General features: G+C 35.8%; 1 protein-coding gene and 1 long non-coding RNA gene across 3 annotated transcripts; one reads left to right on the forward strand and one right to left on the reverse strand.

The window, feature by feature from the left end:
- Nucleotides 1–4,766: 4,766 nt before the first annotated feature.
- LOC114671778 (uncharacterized) lies at nucleotides 4,767–17,607 on the reverse strand. 2 transcript variants are annotated; one of them, XR_013412644.1, is made up of 3 exons: nucleotides 17,528–17,607; nucleotides 10,257–10,359; nucleotides 4,767–5,051 (listed from the first exon to the last, which is right to left on the reverse strand). It is a non-coding gene; the product is annotated as an uncharacterized LOC114671778 (long non-coding RNA). The 2 variants fall into 2 exon arrangements; XR_003721893.2 differs by lacking the exon at nucleotides 17,528–17,607 and adding an exon at nucleotides 17,000–17,138.
- Nucleotides 17,064–17,668, forward strand: LOC713065 (pancreatic progenitor cell differentiation and proliferation factor-like). Its single transcript, XM_077988055.1, has 2 exons — nucleotides 17,064–17,196; nucleotides 17,234–17,668. Exons 1-2 carry the CDS (start codon nucleotides 17,064–17,066, stop codon nucleotides 17,647–17,649), a joined length of 549 nt encoding a protein of 182 aa, XP_077844181.1. The 3' UTR covers nucleotides 17,650–17,668.
- The last annotated feature ends 1,292 nt before the right edge of the window (nucleotides 17,669–18,960 follow it).

Genomic DNA, 18,960 nt, shown 5'->3' on the forward strand with positions numbered 1-18,960 from the left:
TAGTTTGACATTGTCTAAGTGATTGGTTTGGTTCTGGGAACATCCCTAGTAATATCTCATCTACTTGGAGAAAAGGATGAAACTAAAAATTTGGTGGGTTCTCCTCATTCCGTACCCACTGGACTCCTGAGAATCCCTGGTAGATGGGAATAAAGAATCAGTAGAAACAGCAGCACAGAAAGGTGGCTGTAACAAAGAATAATAGAGTGATTCTAATATTTTAGTCAGATATTCAAGAAACTAACCAGAATTAATTCTTTCCAGCAATTGAGAACCGTAAACTAAGATACTCCTGAACTCATCAAGGTTTTTGTTCCCATACCATTTGTCATTGGACAACATGTGTTTATATTCTACACCCTCAAAATGATCACAGTGGCATAGTTTTAGAGTGGGATGGCCTGGATTTGAGATCCTGACTTACTATGTTGTAGATATGAAACTTTAGACAATCATTTTCCCTATTCTAACTCCTATTTTTAAAATTTCTATGTTATAGTATATCCTGTATTTCTGTGAGATAATACATCCCAAAATACTATCTATCTAAAAGGCAAAATGGTACATAAATATAAAACATCAGAATTAATATGTTATTTGGTCTCTGAGAAACCTCATTACAGTTTTGGGGGGGTGTTTCAAAAAATATTTCAATTGCTTCTATAATTTTCTCTATACTTTTATAAGGAATATTGACTACAAGACACAATAAGTTTATCTTTTGATAAAGCAACTTCTTAGTATATAAAAAGTATAATGGAGGTATTTTAGAACTGGGGGAATTAAATATATTATTTGGCTTGTAAAAATATATTAACCTAATTACATATCTTAAAACAGGTAAGAGAAGAAACCAACCTTAGTCTTTCACAGAGAATAGCCATTTTAGCGTGTCTGTGACTCCAGTGGATATTGTAAAAAACATGTTTAGAATACAAAAGACATTCTTCCTTCGAGTTACAATTTTTGTTCATAAAGGTCCGCTTGCAGTTTTCAGTTATCCTTAGATCAAATAAAGTTATCCATATGTAATGGAAAACTCTTTCAAGTTTTCATCTCATGGGCAATTATTAAGTTTACTGCCAATCATCCATCCAAATCACAGCAGAAGGAGCCTTATCCTTTTCAATATCTTGCTTAAATTTTTATTTTGTATCTCAGAAGATTAATGAAATTGATGAGAGAATTTTGTGAGTGTTATAAGCTTGTTCAAGGTTTTAGATATATAATTTCCTTCTTCCAAAGGTTGTAGAATCTGATTCAAATTCTGAATTTCTCAAATTTTGTGTCAAACTAGTTCCATACCATTGTTGTGGTAAATATGTACCTTAAAAGTGCTACAAAGTCCTTTTTCTATTTGGTTTGCATGACCTTGTTATGAATTATTTATTGACCAAACATCTATCTTTGAAATTCTTCAAAACTGAAGAGGATAAAGAGATTATGGTGCAAGATTTACAATTTTTTCAGAGAAAATACGGGACAGTAATAGAAAAAATTATTTGATTTTTTAAGTTTAAGGCAATTTAGTCCACTTTGCGGAAATTCAGTTTCCACTATTATTTTCCTCATCATTAATACCAAAAATACGAACAAAGAGCTAATGTGCATGACCATTTAAATTTGAAAGAGAGAGTCGGTCTTACTATGGCTATGAACAATGAAAATAGCAGAACATTTCAACAGTGTTAAGATTGCTATATCTTAAAATATGTGCATGAGAAAAAGTTTTGAAAAATAAAACATTAATTATGAGACATGGTTATAATAGATACAAGTTAATTATTATGACATGAATTGAATATCAGCAGGAGCTGGCATAATTGATGTCAGATGAATGTGGAAACTCCCTAGGATGAACTCAATCCCAGATGAAGTGACGATTGGAAAAATATAAAAGCTGTTGTGATGCATGTCCTCATCCCCTGATGAAAGCCGATTAATTCCAAAAGTTGATATTAAGTCAGTGGGGGGAAAATCTATAAAGATCCTTTCATAAAAGTTTGAATGAAATGCTGGCTATTTTCTATCCTTAAGGTATGAAGAATGTCATTTGTTTGGGTGGATATTTTGCTACTATTCATTAAAGGGTCCATTGAGTCCTACATCCTCCACCTTCCTCCTCCTGTAATTGTTTCATATCCCTTGATACGAAGTGTAATTTGTTCTTTTTTTTTTTTTAACGTCTTCTCTTCGTATAAAAGTAGACGGATATGCGTTTTAGATTCTTTTGTTTCATTACACGCCAAATTAGCAGCACTTCCACTAGCCTGGTTTTGATATTTCATTAATTCTAGGAATAGCAGTGGGTGGCAGAATAGGGCACCAACAGGCAGGGGCAGAGCCAAATCTGTCTCTTGCTTTTGTTTGTAACATTTGAGCTATTAGTTGTGGAAGGAAAAAAATCTCCATTGAATTGAAACCAGAGATTTTTAATTTTTTATTTATTCAGTCCTATTTGCAAAATCTTCATTGGTTCATTTTCACAGATTTTGTTCCTATACTTATAATTCCAACAGACAAATGAGCAGAATCTATCTATATGTATATGCAGATACAGATACAGATATCTACATATCACAGACTCTCCAATGATTATTTTGGCACTCAGAATTAAGGGATCCAGTTGCATCAAAGAATTGACATTCTGCCTCTCTGATCTATTGATTTAACATGGATACTACACTAACTTTTGTGTTGTTTCATGTAAGCATGTTAGCCAATCTTAGGTTGATAACACATCATGAGGAATGCCAAAGGTAGCTCAAGTAGTAATTAGAATTGAAGAAAATTTATATCCATTAGATCATCTTTCTTATAAAAATGAAAAATCAATAACCAAAAAAGATGTTCATCAGGATCCCAGCTTATTCAGAATCTCTCCTGTGATTATCCTCAATACCTTTATTTGTCTGTTTCTAATGATCTGAGTTTGTCTTTGATTTCCACGCTATTCCACCTTTGTAGAGAACTTAGTGTCACTTCTTAGAACACTGTCTGAGTATGCTGTTGTCTGGGAATTCAGCTTACTGTATATTATTGACTGTTCACTCTTTTTTATAGGTTTTTTTTTTTTTTTCTCAGCTCTCAGATCCTATTACTACTTCCAGAGACTGTCTAGTATTATTTTGGGTTACATTTTTTTTTTAATGGTACCGTTTGGTTTCAACAGATAATAATAAAAGATATTTTACTGCTAATGCTTGGTGAGATATTGTTCTACACAGACATTACAGTAGTGATTTGTTATCAAAAGAGTTGGTCTGGAGTTTGTGCAAATGATTTCACCATGACCCCAGTCTTTTCTAAACAATAAAACATACATGCTTATTCACACATCTATACATAATTTAATCATCTCATATTTTCATTCATGTCCCTGCACTGCCAGAAACATTCCATGATATTCTTTTATCCTTAACTCATGACCATGTACTTTATGACCTTCCTTGCTTCACATCTTCACCTCTTTCTCAGGAAAAAAAAGAAATCCTTTGTTGAGATCTGCTGCTCTTCTAAGAGGTAGCTCCCTCCACCTGGGAACTCCCCATTAAAAAAAGCCTTTACATTGCCTACAGGCTGCCAATTAGTCTTCTACCATAACTGTGGCTGCTTTTTTAGAGAAACTTTTTTTTTTGTTATCTATTGTGTTAACTCACACGTTAACGTTATAGGAATTTGACCTATAAATTTCTAAAACTTCACTGCAGAAAAAGAAATATAACATAATATTATGAAATAAAGCTACTTCAATGGAAGATGGCTTATTACAACATATAATAGCAGTTCATTTATCCAATGTATTTGGTGGAATGAAGTTTCTTCCCTAAGTAAACTTCCCAGATAACACAGGCACTGTTTATATTCCCATTTTCACTACATATATATTTTGATTAAAATGCTCTTAAATATAAAGCATGTTTTGGTATCATAGCAAAAACCTATGGCCAACATGATTTAATATTTTCTTAATGACTTGAGGCTCTTCATTACAAAAATCAATTGTTCGGTTCTATATTATCCTTGGGGTTTCTGACCTGTGTGCTCCTATGTTAAACGCCCACAGACAGTTGAGATTTTACTGTTTGTTTGTCTTGTTTTCATTGTTCTGTGTCAGCTATCAGTTCTTGCTTTACTAACAGCATCACGGTTTTAAAAAGACCAAAGATGTCTTGAACAAATTAGCACCAAAAGCCATGCTGGGAATCACAGTTTGGGAAAACTTTGAGTTCACTCCTTATTATCCTTATTTCATCAGCTTTTTCCTTTATTTTGTTCAGGTTCTTCTGCCTTTGTTCCATTCAGGCGGATACAATATGGGAGAAGCAACAGAGAAAGTTGTGATTGCACATTAACCAGGCAAAACAGTGGACAAAAACAGTTCCCCTGTCTGGGGCAAAGAATGGATAGCTAACAGATGTGGTTCCTGACTTGCTTGGCAGTAGTAGAAAGGATCTGAGTGTGAATGTATTTTCCTAGAAACTTAGGAAATTACCCCCACTACAATGGTCTCTCCCACAGAATATAAGGCAGTTGAGGACAGAAGCTCTGTCTTTTCACAAGCTATTAGACAGCATTTGTGGGCTGGCGGGCGGACGGGCTGGCTAGCTGACAAGATAGCAGAAGTGAAGGAATAAAGAAAGCATTAATAAGGAGAAAAGCAGATTGGCAAACATCCCTTTGGTGAAAATGAGACCTGCGCTCCCCTTTTCCTACATCAGCTACTAAAAGTGTCCTGAAGATAGTTTACAACAAACATGCTTTCTCCATTTGAAGTGGGGTGGAGTGGGGCGGGGGCGGAATAAACCAGCCTATAGAAAATATGAATAAAGCGTCAATCAAAGCTGTTTTTTTCTGTGTGTGCTCTGGTAATATGAGCCATATTCCTCTATTGCTTTTTTTATTTTTAAACACAACTAGATCTGGTAGTTTGACAGCATTTTTTTTTTCTTCTTATTCTTGTTCTTTCTCTTCCTCTTCCTCTTCTGGCCCCTCCCCGCCTTTAACAAAGACAGAACCTTCAAACTCTTTTCATAGCAAGGCTGGAAATCCTGCCAGGTAAAAAAAAAAAAAAAAAAAAAAAAAAAAAAAAAAAATGTTATTGAAAACCTTTCTCCCCTTATAGGCCCGTTTTGACAGGAAATCTTTGAGAGGCAGCAGCAATGAAGTGCCCAGAGATTTCATCTGTCTTCTTTTGCTTCAGGAAATGCTGAGCGCAAGGCTCCCTATTAGGCAAATAGAAGGAGTACCAAATCCCCTTAACAATCATCTTGGGCCGGCTCCTGAGTTGACAGCTCTCTGTGTCCTAGACTGTCAGACAGGCCCTCGAACTGAGGATCACAATACTGGAAACAGTGTAAAAGTTTCTGACAGGACTTTACAAAACAATATTATATTGACTCTGTTTGTGGATTATCTGGCACCATCAACTTTGCATAGGCTAATCAGAATAAAATCTATTATACTAGGACGGCATTAATTTGCAGCTTTTTTGCTTTTTCCTCCATGGTTTTGACATAAAATTCTTGTCTGGGTATTTTTCCCCTGTCATTCTGTATGATTGGTTAAATTTCAGCAATCATTACCTGCTATATTATAACATCCAATAGGATGACAGTGTTGTTTTTTTTTTTTTTTCTGACAGATGCCAAATCTAAATTTCAAATAATCCTTTCAAATATCAAAATGCCAGCTTGTAGAAATACTGCAGAATTCTTAGCAGATGCACTTTAAAAAATAATCAGGATTAGGCAAAATGGGTAAAGTTCAGAGCAAAAGTTAAAAAAAAACTTTCATAATTTTAGGTAGACATACTTATGTTAGTTTAGATTTGCTTTTGAATTTTCTGTTATTAAAAGCTATATTTAACTACCACATTATAGATACTTTGCAAACAAAAACCCTGAATTTAGAAGTGTAAATCAATTTGCAAAGAACTTTGACAAAAAATTGATAAACAGTAGAATAAACAAGTATCATATACTGTGTGTGAACTAATCATATTGTAGATTTAAACATTAATTAAATAACAGCCTATGTCCCATGAAATAGAAGCAAAGGGGACGGGAGAGGATATAATTCCTAAAACATTCCTCAAAGTAAATTAGATGGCAGTGATGTGATTTTTAGCATATCTGTGATGAGAAAACAAGCTATGAAAAGGATGCCTGTAGTTGTTTAACAATAGACTTGAGAGAATTCACCTCATCTAAGCTTATATTTTGGCAATTAACATTCAAAAACAATAATCAGAATAACAGATGCAAAGGGATTAAAAATTTCAGAATTCTGATGGGAAGCCATACAAAGAGCATCCTAAATGGCTTCTCCGACTCTAGCCCTGCTCTCTGTAAGTCCAGCCACCAAACAGCTGTCCCCAGGAGATATTATTTAAAGGTGGTATTAAGTGACTCTTCTACATAAAACCCTTTAACAATTTCTGATGCATAAAACTAATGTCCAAATTCCTTATGATGGCTTGTAAGACTCTCCTTTATCTGGACCCTGCCTCTCTCACCAGGCTCATCATCTTAGCATAAATATCTCCATTATAATGGTTTATTTACTGGAGTCTATCAAACACCTTCTATGGCACAGCAACTTGAATATATTGTCATGAACTGACTGGTTGATAGAAATAGATTGCAAGTATAATGGATACTTTGGTTGCCTTTTTAGTATTCATGTTTCCATTCCTCCTTCCTTAAAGACTTTCACATTTGTTCAGGTACCCTCTCTTTCCCTGTGCAGCCCTTATGAGGCAGTGGAAGTCCGTCAGTCCCTGATTGCAGACACAGGCTTTCTGATTGTCAGAGAAATAAATTAAATATTAGAATAAGAAGATAAAAAAGTAAAACATACAGAGATGTGGATATTCTATCCACTAAGCCCATTATCCAAGTATTAAGAATTCTAGAATTTGAAAACAAAAATCAATAGATGGCATTCAATTATCATATAAATATTCAATGAAATTATCCCAGAATGGAAAGGTCCCAGAGAATGCTGATCCCAGGAAAAATATAATAACAAACAAATAGTGAACTACAAATGTTAAAAAACAAATAAATCATTGTAAAATTTTAAGACACTAAAAATAAAGAGAAACCTCAAACATTTCCAGAAAGAGAGAAAGAAAGAAGGGAAGGAGATGAACAAAAAAGGAAAGAAGAAGGGAAGAAAGGAAGAAATACAGGAAGGAAGGAAGAAGGAAGGAGACAAAATCTTTCTTTTTCTTACAAAAAGAGCAAAATCAGACTGACATCAGACATTATCAGCAATATTAAATGCTAGAAAATAACAGAGAAATGCCTTTAAAATTATGAGGACAAATAATTTTAGACTAGATATCCTATATTGAACTAAATCATCAAATCACATATAAGAACAAAAGAAAGACTTTCTAGACACTGCTGTGTTTCCTGCATATTATCTTAGAAAGTTTATTGAAAATATGCCACAGCATGAAAAGGGATTAAGTAAAGAATGAAGTCATGGGGTCCGGTTAGAGGCAGATCTAATCAGCACATTTATGAAGGGTTGCTCCAGGATGATAGATGTCTAACGGTTCCAGCTTGGAACCAAAATGTGGAGGCTTCAGAAGGAGGGTCTCCACGGAGAAATAGTAGGGCTGAGAGAAGAGGGGAAGTTAGTAAACTAATACTTTGCACAATTAAGAACATGGTAAGCAGAGAATTTAAAAAAGAAAGAAAAAGAAAAAAAAAAAAAAGCTTATGTTGGTGTGAGTGGGTTTAAAAGGATTAGCATTTCCAGGAAAATAAAAATATTGCATAAGATATATAATGCATATCATCTCTCTGTGTAATGGACAGAATTTACCACTGTGCCTCAACTCCTAGAACAGTGTTAACTAGGAGAAAAATGCTGTTTAAGAGCTTGTGGAATGTAGAAAGGAAGGAAGGGAGAGAGAGTGATGATAATGAAAATTCTCTATATTAATTTTCAACATTTAAATTCAATGGGCAAAATGCAATAACTGTAAAGTTGCTGAATTAAATATAAAATGTATCAAACTTAAAAATGTAAAAGTACATAAACAGATGCCACATACTAAGAGCTGAAAGAAAATTTACGGAAAATAAAATCCTCATTTTTGTATTGTGGGAAATCAGATATCTTCTCTTCAGTTTATGAGATAAGAAAAAAGGATGTAAGTGTGTAGCTTTAAAATGAAGTGAAAATTTAAAATGCTGATGCAAAGAATCTAAGTCTTTACATGTCATAATAGGAATGTGATAATAATATTTACAATTAAAAAAACAGGAAGAGTAAAATTAGTAACTTACGTAAAAATAAGAATACAATGAAAAGTATAAAAAACAAAATGATTAAAAGATGTTACTTCCAGGGACTAGCACGGAGGTGGAGATAGAACAAAGAGTTGTTGCTGCTCATAAAGTCTACCTTTATTATTATTATTATTATTATTATTATTATTATTATTATTGTGTGTGTGTGTGCGCACGTTTGCATGTGTTTTAGACATATGTGGGTTAGTTTTATTTTTAAACGTAAAGTTAGGTGAAGTCTCTGTTTTGCTTTTCTACATGCGTTTTAGTAATAGGAAATTATAGCTAAATTCCTCCCTATTTTTCTATGTTGCCTTTCTTTAAAAAATTTCTTTTTTTAGTAGAAACAGAGTCTCCCTATGTTGCCTAGGCTGATCTTGAACTCCTGGCCTCAAGAGATCCTCCTGCCTATGCCTCCTAAGGTGCTAGGATTCCAGGTGTGAGCCACTATGTCCTGTCTTATGATGCCTTTTTAAATTGACAATTGCTTTGAATGTTTTGCTACACTCCAAAGTAAATATATCTAAGCGTCAGGAAAATCACTGTGTCAGTTAGGACTGGTTATAAGCAACAGAAATTGAGTCTAGATGAAAAGATATAGAAGGAATTTATTGGAAGGACACTGCACTGAACAACTCCTACATTCGACGAAAATGTGATATACCTGGTCAGAGAAAGGTCTAGAGTTACCATACCTCTGGGGAGAGGAAAGTCTGGATGGAATAGATTGGATCAAGTGCTCACCCACTGGTGAGGGTGAAACAGGGTGGAGGAGGTAGAATTAATGTGATTGATGGTTGCACAAGGGCTGTCTGTTATGGGGAAGTGAAAGTAAAGTCATGGAAACAAAAGTGAAGTAAAATTGATTTCTGTTACTAAAAGATGATGACAGGATTCTGTGTAGCCAAAACAAATGTTTATTACGTTAACCTTAACATTTAATTGTCCTGTGTAGGAGTTTCATCCTTGGTGAAACACACTGTGTTTTCTGAGTTACCAAACCAACCAACAAAACAACATTATATACATAACCTAGAATAAAAAGGAGTGTCCTGCCAGTTCTGCCTCCAAAACATACTTCCATCTCTTTACGTCTTGTATCTCTAGAGTTTATCATCATTTTTTAATTGAGTCTTATAAAATAACCCCCTAGTTTTTCTTCCCTGCTTGTACTTTTGCCCTAACCCCCATGCTTCCTTGTCTACCAAGTTGCCCGAAGTATAGTTTTAAAACATAGATCATATCACATTACTTCTCTGCTTGATTACTTTATCATTGCACAAACTCCTTAGCCTGACACCTTTCTTTACATCTGCCTCTGCACCCTCCTCACTTCTGGGCTCTTGGATTTACAGCTCCATCTGCCCAGAATGCTGTTCCTCCAATGCCTTCTATGAGTAGCTCATTCTCACTCTTCTACATAAAGTACTCCCCCATTCTCAGGTATTCTGTCACATGACCATATTTAGTTGATTCATAGTACCTGTCTGGATTGAATGTTTTCTTTTTCACTAACTTGCTTACTGTCTCTCTAGGCCCAATAAGAGCTTCAAACTGGAAAAGGGCCAAAACCTTCTCTGACATGTTTACCATTGAATCCCTAGCACCTATAATTGTGCCTGCCACTTACTAGGTGCACAAAATTCATACTTACTGAACAAATAAATGAATGTGCAAATTTGGTTAAAAAGTGAAAGGGTTTACCTTCAAACTGCAACTCGTTTTATTTTATTATTTATTTTTGAGACTGAGTCTTGCTCTGTCACCCAGACTGCAGTGCAGTGATGCGATCTCGGCTCACTGTAAGCTCCACCTCCTGGGTTCACGCCATTCTTCTGCCTCAGCCTCCCAAGTAGCTGGAACTACAGGAGCCCGCTACCATGCCCGGCTAATCTTTTATTTTATTTTATTTATTTATTTTTATTTTTAGTAGAGATGGGATTTTACCGTGTTAGCCAGGATGGTCTCCATCTCCTGACCTTGTGATCTGCCTACCTCGGTCTCCCAAAGTGCTGGGATTACAGGCGTAAGCCACCGCGTCTCGCCAACCCTGTTTATTAATGAATAACAAAAAGCAGTTAACTTTCTGTTAACCAAATTGATCTGTAATGCTTTGTGCACCAGATTGTCTATTGGCAGCATCCACTTCTAGACACACCAGAGGGTTGAGGTCTGGGAACTTTCGGGAATTTCCCAAAAGCTCCTACCAGCAGTATTGCAGGTTTGTTCCTCAAATGAGAATAACAAGAGATTTGGAAGGAAGCACAGAATCAAAAACCATATGACTTCTTCTCTGGCAACAGCTGACAGATGTGTGTCTTTAACATGTGAAATTTTGCAACAGCCTGTGTGTGTTTAGTTTTGAATCACCTGCCTGATTTCTGGATTGTCACTGGCAAGTTTATGAAACTTCTGCAGCTTTCCAACTCTCAGAATGCCAGTTGCAATTTGAAAATTATCAGCATTTTCACCTGACTCTTTAGTCATCGTCATTCTAGTGCTTTTTGTTTTAAATTGTTATTTTGAAATGGTTCCAAACTTCCAGAAATAATAGAGCAAAGCCCCACATAGTTTTCACCTGGAGATACCACTTAAGCTTTACCCATATCCCCACTAATGTCTTTTATGGTATACGAATCATGCATTGCATCTAATTGTCTTCCTAGTCTCTTTCTACCTAAAGCAGGGCTTCAGTCTTTCATTTCCATGACCCTGATGTGTTTGAAGATTACAAGTCAACAATTTTGTAGAATGTTTCTCAATTGGATTTGTCTGATATTTTGTCATGATTAGAACTGGGCTATACATTTTGGGCAGGAATAGCACAGAAGTAATGCAGTTCTTCTCATTATGTTCTATCTGGTAGCACACAATGTTGATTTGTCTCAGTAGTAGTGGTTTAAATTTCGATGACAAGATTAAGACTGTGAATAACAGGTTTCTCCACAGTTAAGTTTTGTTTTCTTTGGTTTTGTTTACTTTGTAGATACAAAGTGTTTTCTGTGGAGATTTTGACATTGTATTAATATTTCTTCTCTCATTCCACTTTCACCCAACAGTTTTAGTACTCGTTGATATTTCTTGTCTGAATTAGTACTGTGATAATTGCAAAATGGTGAATTTTTTTTAAAATTCAGTCATTTCTTTCACATTTACTGGTTGGCATTGATGGAAGGGCAGGTTTTTCTTTTTCATACTTATTTATCCATATGGATTCAGGGATTTCTATGTCATTCTGTGGATTAGTATCTGTGACTATTTATATTCATTTTGATGCTTAAGTTTCTTGGGTTTGGCCAGTGGGAGTCACTTCAAGCAGGTTTTCTTTGTCCCTTTTCATTTGACCTACAAAATGCTTTTATTCTTTCTTTGAATGTTGCATTACTTATTTACATACTTTATTACTTCCAGGAACATATTTTTTGTTGTTGTTTTGTTTTGTTTTTTCCAAATTCAGTCCTGGACTCTGCCATTTGCCCAGAAGCTCCACTTTATTGTAATGAAGACTTGTACTGTACTTAGAAACCAAGCTTTGCATGCCAGGAGAGTTCATTGCTACTGGGGTGTTGCTACATCTAGAACTTTCTATTAACAGAGTGAGAAAATATATGTATGAATGAATATGGATATACAACTACACACATATTCACACACATACATACATCTTTATAACTATATTTTTACATATCTGTCATCTATCATCTATCTATCATCTATCTATCTATCTATCTGAAAACCTTGAGTTTATGCCAGTACCGCCAATTTCAGTCTAACACCACAGGTTTATTCCAACTTCCCTTATGTCCATATTTGTACCTTCCTTCTCCTTCAGTGAGAAATCTGTTTCCATACTTCATTTATTTATTTGCCCAATTTCCTCAATGTCACTAATCACCATCCCTGCCAGACTGCATGTACTTACTGCCTTGCTCCAACGTATCAAATTCTCACAGGCTTGCATTGATGGCTTCCTGTTCCAACAGGCTGTCCTTATGTAAAGCCTGTGCAAGTTGTCATTACAGGTTGTCACCTGACTACATTGACTCCCTGCTTCAAGATAACATCCTTCCACAGGTGACCATCACTGCCATTGCTAATATCTTTTAAAGCAGGAAAAAGGGCAGACAGTTTCCAGTTCATATTTACAACCCCAACCCTCTATATTAAATTCCTTTCTGCCTGACATACCTAGAGCAAATTTTGTTTCCTTAAACGAAAGCTAATCATTATACTTCGGTACATAATGTCAATGCAAAAAATTCTAATGCACTGTAATTTTATATGTCAAATAAATAAAATTGTACCTGAAAGTCAAAATAATAAAAATATTTGCTTAATAATTGCTTAAATATTGTATTTGCTTAAATATTGTATTTACTTGTACTGTATTTCTTGTATTGTACAAGAAAAAATCATGACAAATTTTTTTATCTGAAATAAAATATTTGCAAATTTTAAAAGTGTTGCTACTAATAACCTAGCAGATGCTTGAAACACTTTATTATAGATTAATAGATATGTATTTTTCACTTGCAGTATGTAATTGAAGCTTAGAATTTTTGTCCTGCCAAACTGATTTGAAGTCACATTTATGCAGAAAATGCCAGACTATTATAACTGTTAAAGATGTGTTTAAAAAACTCAAGTGCTGATAAATATTAGATAATAAATTTTAGAATATTATTTTATGGAATAAATTTGTCCTTTGAAAGAAGGCTGAGTTTTATTTTTATTTTCATGGAATGGTGTGTGGAATAAAAGTTTCTGCAAATAAAGGAAAGTCACTGCATTACAGAAACATATTCATTATCTGCTTGTCAGGACAGAATTTAACTAGCTGGGGGCACAAGCGATGCTATTTGTGAAAGAAAGCCTTTTCCAAATCTTGCTCTTGTAACCTTCTATCTGTTCATCTTGTGCCACATGACAGGTGAAAAATGTAACCTGAGAAAAACTGATGCTTTGAAATATTTCTACTAAGTGAAGTTTATTCATCTGAAATATTTGCTTGCAAGGAAAATACCCCTGGCAGTGTTTTCATATCTTTCTCTCATAGTTTTAAAATCCTTGGGATTTTTAAAATGATGAAATTAAAAGAAAATATGCATCAAGTTCATTTGGACTTTTGGAAAAGAAAATTTTCATCCTTTGTAAAATAAAATATACAAATAAACAAAAGCCTCAGAAAAAGTACTGTTAGAATTCTCAGTTCTAGTATGTGTATGAAGCAATATAAGAATTTTAAAAATGATCGACATAAGTGTCCTGGCTATCTCATTTGTATACTTGAAATTCACTATTAATTCACCTGTTGCTAAATTCCACCATGAACACAAAGTAATCTTTTTTAAAAAAAAGTCAGAGTCAATTTTCAGCTGATCTAATTCCAAGGGTTTAAGAGGCATAGAATGAAAATTAATAAGCTGAGGAAATCTAAGCTCTTTAATTTGATTCAGTAAATATTTATTGGTTTATTCCTGTATTCTAGGTACACTGCTAGGTATTAAGACAGTTATGAATGAATCTGAATGTAGCATAGTCTTGTGCCACAAAATGTTTTCAGTCAATTACCGGAGAAGTGGAAAGGGGAATTTATACATATCAGTGTAACATAAAGAAGCAGTTTTTAATAAATGCCTTAAGATTTCGTCTAAGTGGCAGTGAAAGTTATATTTTCTCCTTCACTGCTTTCCTATCTTGTAATTTGGATTGGCACTTTAATATGTAGAATATGTATGGTCACTGTGAAATAATATCAGGAAACAGAAAAGAATTGAAAACATTGGAGGTTTAGTAATAATATTTAGTACAGTGTGAATGTCACCCAAAATATAAAACTTAATCCTCACCGTGGTAATATTGAGAGGTGGGGATTTTGAGGAAGTGACCAAGTCATGAGGGTTCTACCCTCACAAAAGAATTAATGCCCTTATAAAAGAGATTTCAGAGAGTTAACTTCTCTTGTTCTTCTGCTCTTCTGCCATGTAAGAACATCATGTTCATTTCCTCCAGATGATGCAGCTACAAAACACCATCTTGGAAGCAGGGACTGGGCTCTCACCAGACACCAAACCTTCATCTTGGATTTCCCAGCCTCCAGAACTGTGAGGAATACATTTCTGTTATTTATAAACTACCCAGTCTGTGGCATTGTGTTATAGCAGCACAAACAGACTAAGGCAATATTCTAAAATGGCAAGGGACAGTATGCTAGAGCAGCCTTTCCCAAACGGTGCTCAAATGTGCATGTAGTTGATGCTGGAAAAGAAAGAAAACAAAAGGTATTCCAAGGTCAGTGAGTTTGAGAAATGTTGGATTAATTAAAGATGAACCAGCTTCTTTCTTGTAGAGTTCTCTTGTATAAAATCATTCCAAGAGGGAATTATAATATGCTGGGACACGATTTGGGGAAGTCTATGCTACGAAAACAGGCAGAAATAGCAGGCAAAACAACCACCTAAAATCACAATTTATTTAACTGCTTTGATTTCCCGTACTCTTTTAAAACATTTAACTCAAATGTTGCTTGTAGCTTAGCCAGTATCAATCCCTGTTTTCTGTTGCCACATTTAAAGACTGGAAACAAATGCATCAAAATGCTTGCTATCTTTTTATCCCTTGCAGATGTCCTTGCTCCCTGGTAAAGAAAGCATTGGAATGTTGCCATTTTAATTAGGCTTAGCTACAAAAAAAGCCTTAATCTGCTATTGAGATGTATATTTGCCTGTTTTATTAAAGCTTAGAGGAGGGGGAAAGGTGGTTTTCCATTTATGGAAATTACGTAATAATACAGATACACTTATTCCAAGATAGTTTTTACAACTTGGAGTGAATATGAAATATAATTGATGATTTTGAAGCCCTTCCCAAAATAAAGAACACTTTTATGTTATTTTTAATAACCAGAATTTTTTTCTATCATTATTAAGTCATTACTTTTTGAAACAGTGTCAGGTAGTATAATTTTTCATATTAAAAAGAATCTCCCATTCCTATATCAGATACTTTTATTATTGTAAATATCACCTTCCCTTAATTAAGGAGAAATCAAACAGAGAAAACAGCTTTTATGAGTGTTATTGGCCTGCTGTAATACTGTATCTCCAATGTTTAAGTTTATGTTCATTTAAGTCTTATGTTTATTGTCAATTATTGTAAGAACTTTTAAGATTTTTATACATTTTTCATGATTTCTTTTCTTTCTTTCTTTCTTTCTTTTTTTTTTTTTTTTTTTTGAGATGGAGTCTAGCTCTGCTGCCCAGGCTGGGGTGCAGTGGCACGATCTCTGCTCATTATAACCTCCGCCTCCCGGGTTCAAGAGATTCTCCTGCCTCAGCCTCCCAAGTAGCTGGAATTACAGGCACCTGCCAGCATGCCCAGCTAATTTTTGTCTTTTTAGTAGAGACAGGGTTTCTTTGTGTTGGCCAGGCTGGTCTGGAACTCCTGACCTCATGATCCGCCCTCCTCCGCCTCCCAAAGAGCTGGGATTACAAGCATGAGCCACCGTGCCTGGCCTGCAACATTTCTTAAGAATGAATTTTTAATATGTTCAGGCAGGATTATTCTATGTTACGGAATCTGGGGGTTCTATACTTGGTTTTAATGTAATAAATATTTATTTAAAGGTAAAAGAACACGAAGGGGGAAAGGTGTCATAAATATGAATACATCAAACATTTAAAATAAGTAAGTCTTAAGGACACAAAGACATACAGAGTAATCCAATGGATTTGGGGGATCTGAGGGTGGGGGAGAGTTTGGGAGGGGGATGAGTGATAAAAGACTACGTATTGGGTACAGTGTACACTGCTCGGGTGATGAACGCACTAAAATCTTAGAAATCACCACAAGAGAACTCATCCATGTAACCAAATCCACCTGTACCCCAAAAACTATTGAAATAAAAATAACAAGAGAAAAAAATAAAATAAATAAGCCTAATAATTATCTTGGAACATGAACAACCATATTAACATTTAGCTATCGTTTTTGAAAATATTATGTTTATGAATTAATCATTGTGTTAATGTTTTAGTTACATGAGAGCATGTAGCAGTGATAAGGACCAAAGACCACAGAAATTAAACTCTGGCTCCACCACTGTAGGATGTGTGTCCTTGGAAAAATCTCTGAACTTCTCTGTGACTCAGTTTCATCATTTGAAAAATCAGAATGATATTAGCAGCTACTTGAAAGTACTGTTTTGAGGAATAAATAAGTTAATATTCATGAAGTACCTAGAATAACGCCTAGAACATGGTTAGCATTAAATACACTTGATTTGCCTCTTCAAACCTAACATTTATTTCAACAGTAGTTAGACTCAGTTCACCTTAAAAATTCAATCCAATCCCTTTCCTTTAAGTGCTATAGTTGCCTTTGGCTATTACTACTAAAAAGCTCCTCTAAGAATTAGTCAGACATTGGAGAAAGCAAAAGTAAGATTTTAATTTGTAACTTCACATGAGTGCTAATCTAGAAGTACCAAAAATCTCCATCAAAGTTTAATGAAAGAAACAGAGTGCTCTACTTCTAAACAAACTAATGAGGTCACCGCTAACTTTTCTTTTAAAAATTGTTAAACACAACTATCATTAAATCAATGTTGTGTTGAACAAACAAAACTCTTCCAACCAATACTGCCATGAACAAATACTTACATCTAGAAAAATACAAAGTCTTTACATTACCTCTCTCTCATATGCACTTTTAAAAACATACTTCAGGAGGTCCCACCAGCCAGCAAGCCAGAGCATGGCGGCCATCCCCTCCAGCGGCTCGCTCCTGGCCACCTACGACTACTACTGGCGCCGCCTGGATTCCACTTTCAGCAACAGCTCCTGCGGCAGTATCGAGTGCCCCGGGGAAGCCATTCCCCACCCCCCAGGTCTCCCCAAGGCTGACCCGGGTCACTGGTGGGCCAGCTTGTTTTTCGGGAAGTCCACCCTCCAGTTCATGGCCACTGTGTTGGAGTCCGCAAAGCACCCGGAACCCCCGCCCCCCGGCCCCCCAGGCCTCCAGCAGCATGACCACCGGTGTTCTGGCTCGGGACGCCCCGAGTCCAGCACAGCCAGCGCTGGGCCCCGGTCCTGACCTGAGCGGTTACCACCAGCCCAGGCCTGTGGAGGCGCTAGTCCACCAGAGCCCCTCCCCGCCCCCCGCCCCCTCCCCAACGCCCACTCCCCACCCTCTAGACCAGGCGGCTGCAGCAAGCAGACCTTCGCATCAACACAGCAGACACCAAAAAGGAGTGAGGGCCCAGCTCTTTACCGCCGGGCCCCGGCACTGGCTAGCTTTCCTGGCACCTGGAACTGTGCACCTGGCACCAAGCGGAAAATAAACTCCATGCAGCCAGTTAAAAAAAAAAAAAAAAAAAAAAAAATCAGAACTTTGCGTAGTGTCTTTTTCATATTCATTTACTACACATTTGAGGTTTTTGGGGGTTTTTTTTGCTGAAAATTATAAAATGCATCATCGAAATTCAGATTTCAGTTTGGCATTAAAATAAAACACTGCAAAAGAGGAGTTTAAAATATCACCATTGCTAATCATTGAAATAGTTGATCTCTCCAAGATTTCTGGGGTAAGGCCAAGTTTTCCTTGATTTTCTCTTTACTCCATACTTGCTCTACCCTCTTCCTGAGGTGCTCAATAAGCTTCAACCTACCCAAGCCTGATCTCATCCTATGCCCTAGAATTTATCTTGTATCTTTCTTACTTATAAACTTACCTCCCTTGGGTCATTGTAATGGGTACATATTGAGCTATCTTTCTAGCCTACACATTAATATCTTGTCTTTTCCATAGATGCTACTCCACATTCAAGAGTAAGCCACCATTAGGATAGGCATCTAATAGATGATACTGCCCCATTGATAATAGCTTATTGGCACAAAGGTGTTCATCTGTTCCAAGTTGGGCATGATGGTTTTTATTCTTAGAGAATTGGAACTGAAATGAAGTTCTGATAGCATGCATCCGTATGTTTAAAGTCAGAACTTTGGGGTGCCAATGTTTTATCTGTGGAGCAAAGAGCCAAGAAGAGTCTATAATGAAAAGACTGAAGCCAACACTCTGGGAAGAGGAAAGATGAAAACTGCAGTGAATAGGCATCTAATTCCCAGTTTCAGCACTTTTCTAAGGTTTGTGTCTATTCATGACTTTGGGAAGTGAGACATATCCCTCCCCTTTCCAACAAAATTACCATTTTGCTAGTGATAGAAGAGTCAAGGAGATATTTTGAGAAAGCCAGACGTCTTGTAATCTTAAAACATTTTACTATGACTATAGCTATGTCTGGCCTGGTACTATCAAAATGCAAATTTGAATTTTACCACTAAGGCCAACAGACATCGATACGGCATCAAAATAACAATTCTTAACACCAAAGTATTTAAGATTAACAGAAGGAACACCCACAGGTGGCTAGTTGTCAAGATAAGCCTCCTCAGCTAGAAACAATTTGTTTAAAACTTCAAGCAACAGTTTATTCAAATTACAGATGAAAACTCTGCAAAAACCTTGCACTATGAAAGTACTCTTCACCTTTCAGGTCATGCAAGCATTTTTATTTCATCCTTAAGCACAATGGGAATTGCCAGATTTTGCAAATCAAACTAAAAGACACCAGTAAAATTTGAATTTCAGATTA

Source organism: Macaca mulatta, chromosome 1 (genome assembly GCF_049350105.2).
Source record: "Macaca mulatta isolate MMU2019108-1 chromosome 1, T2T-MMU8v2.0, whole genome shotgun sequence".
NCBI lineage: Eukaryota > Metazoa > Chordata > Mammalia > Primates > Cercopithecidae > Macaca > Macaca mulatta.

What these genes read in the sequence shown, in the direction of transcription:
- LOC713065 (XM_077988055.1), top strand. Translation starts at nt 17,064, where the DNA reads ATGGCGGCCATCCCCTCCAGCGGCTCGCTCCTGGCCACCTACGACTAC. An exon ending in AGCCATTCCCCACCCCCCAG is followed by an intron (nt 17,197 to 17,233) that starts GTCTCCCCAAGG and finishes CTGGTGGGCCAG; the next exon opens with CTTGTTTTTCGGGAAGTCCA.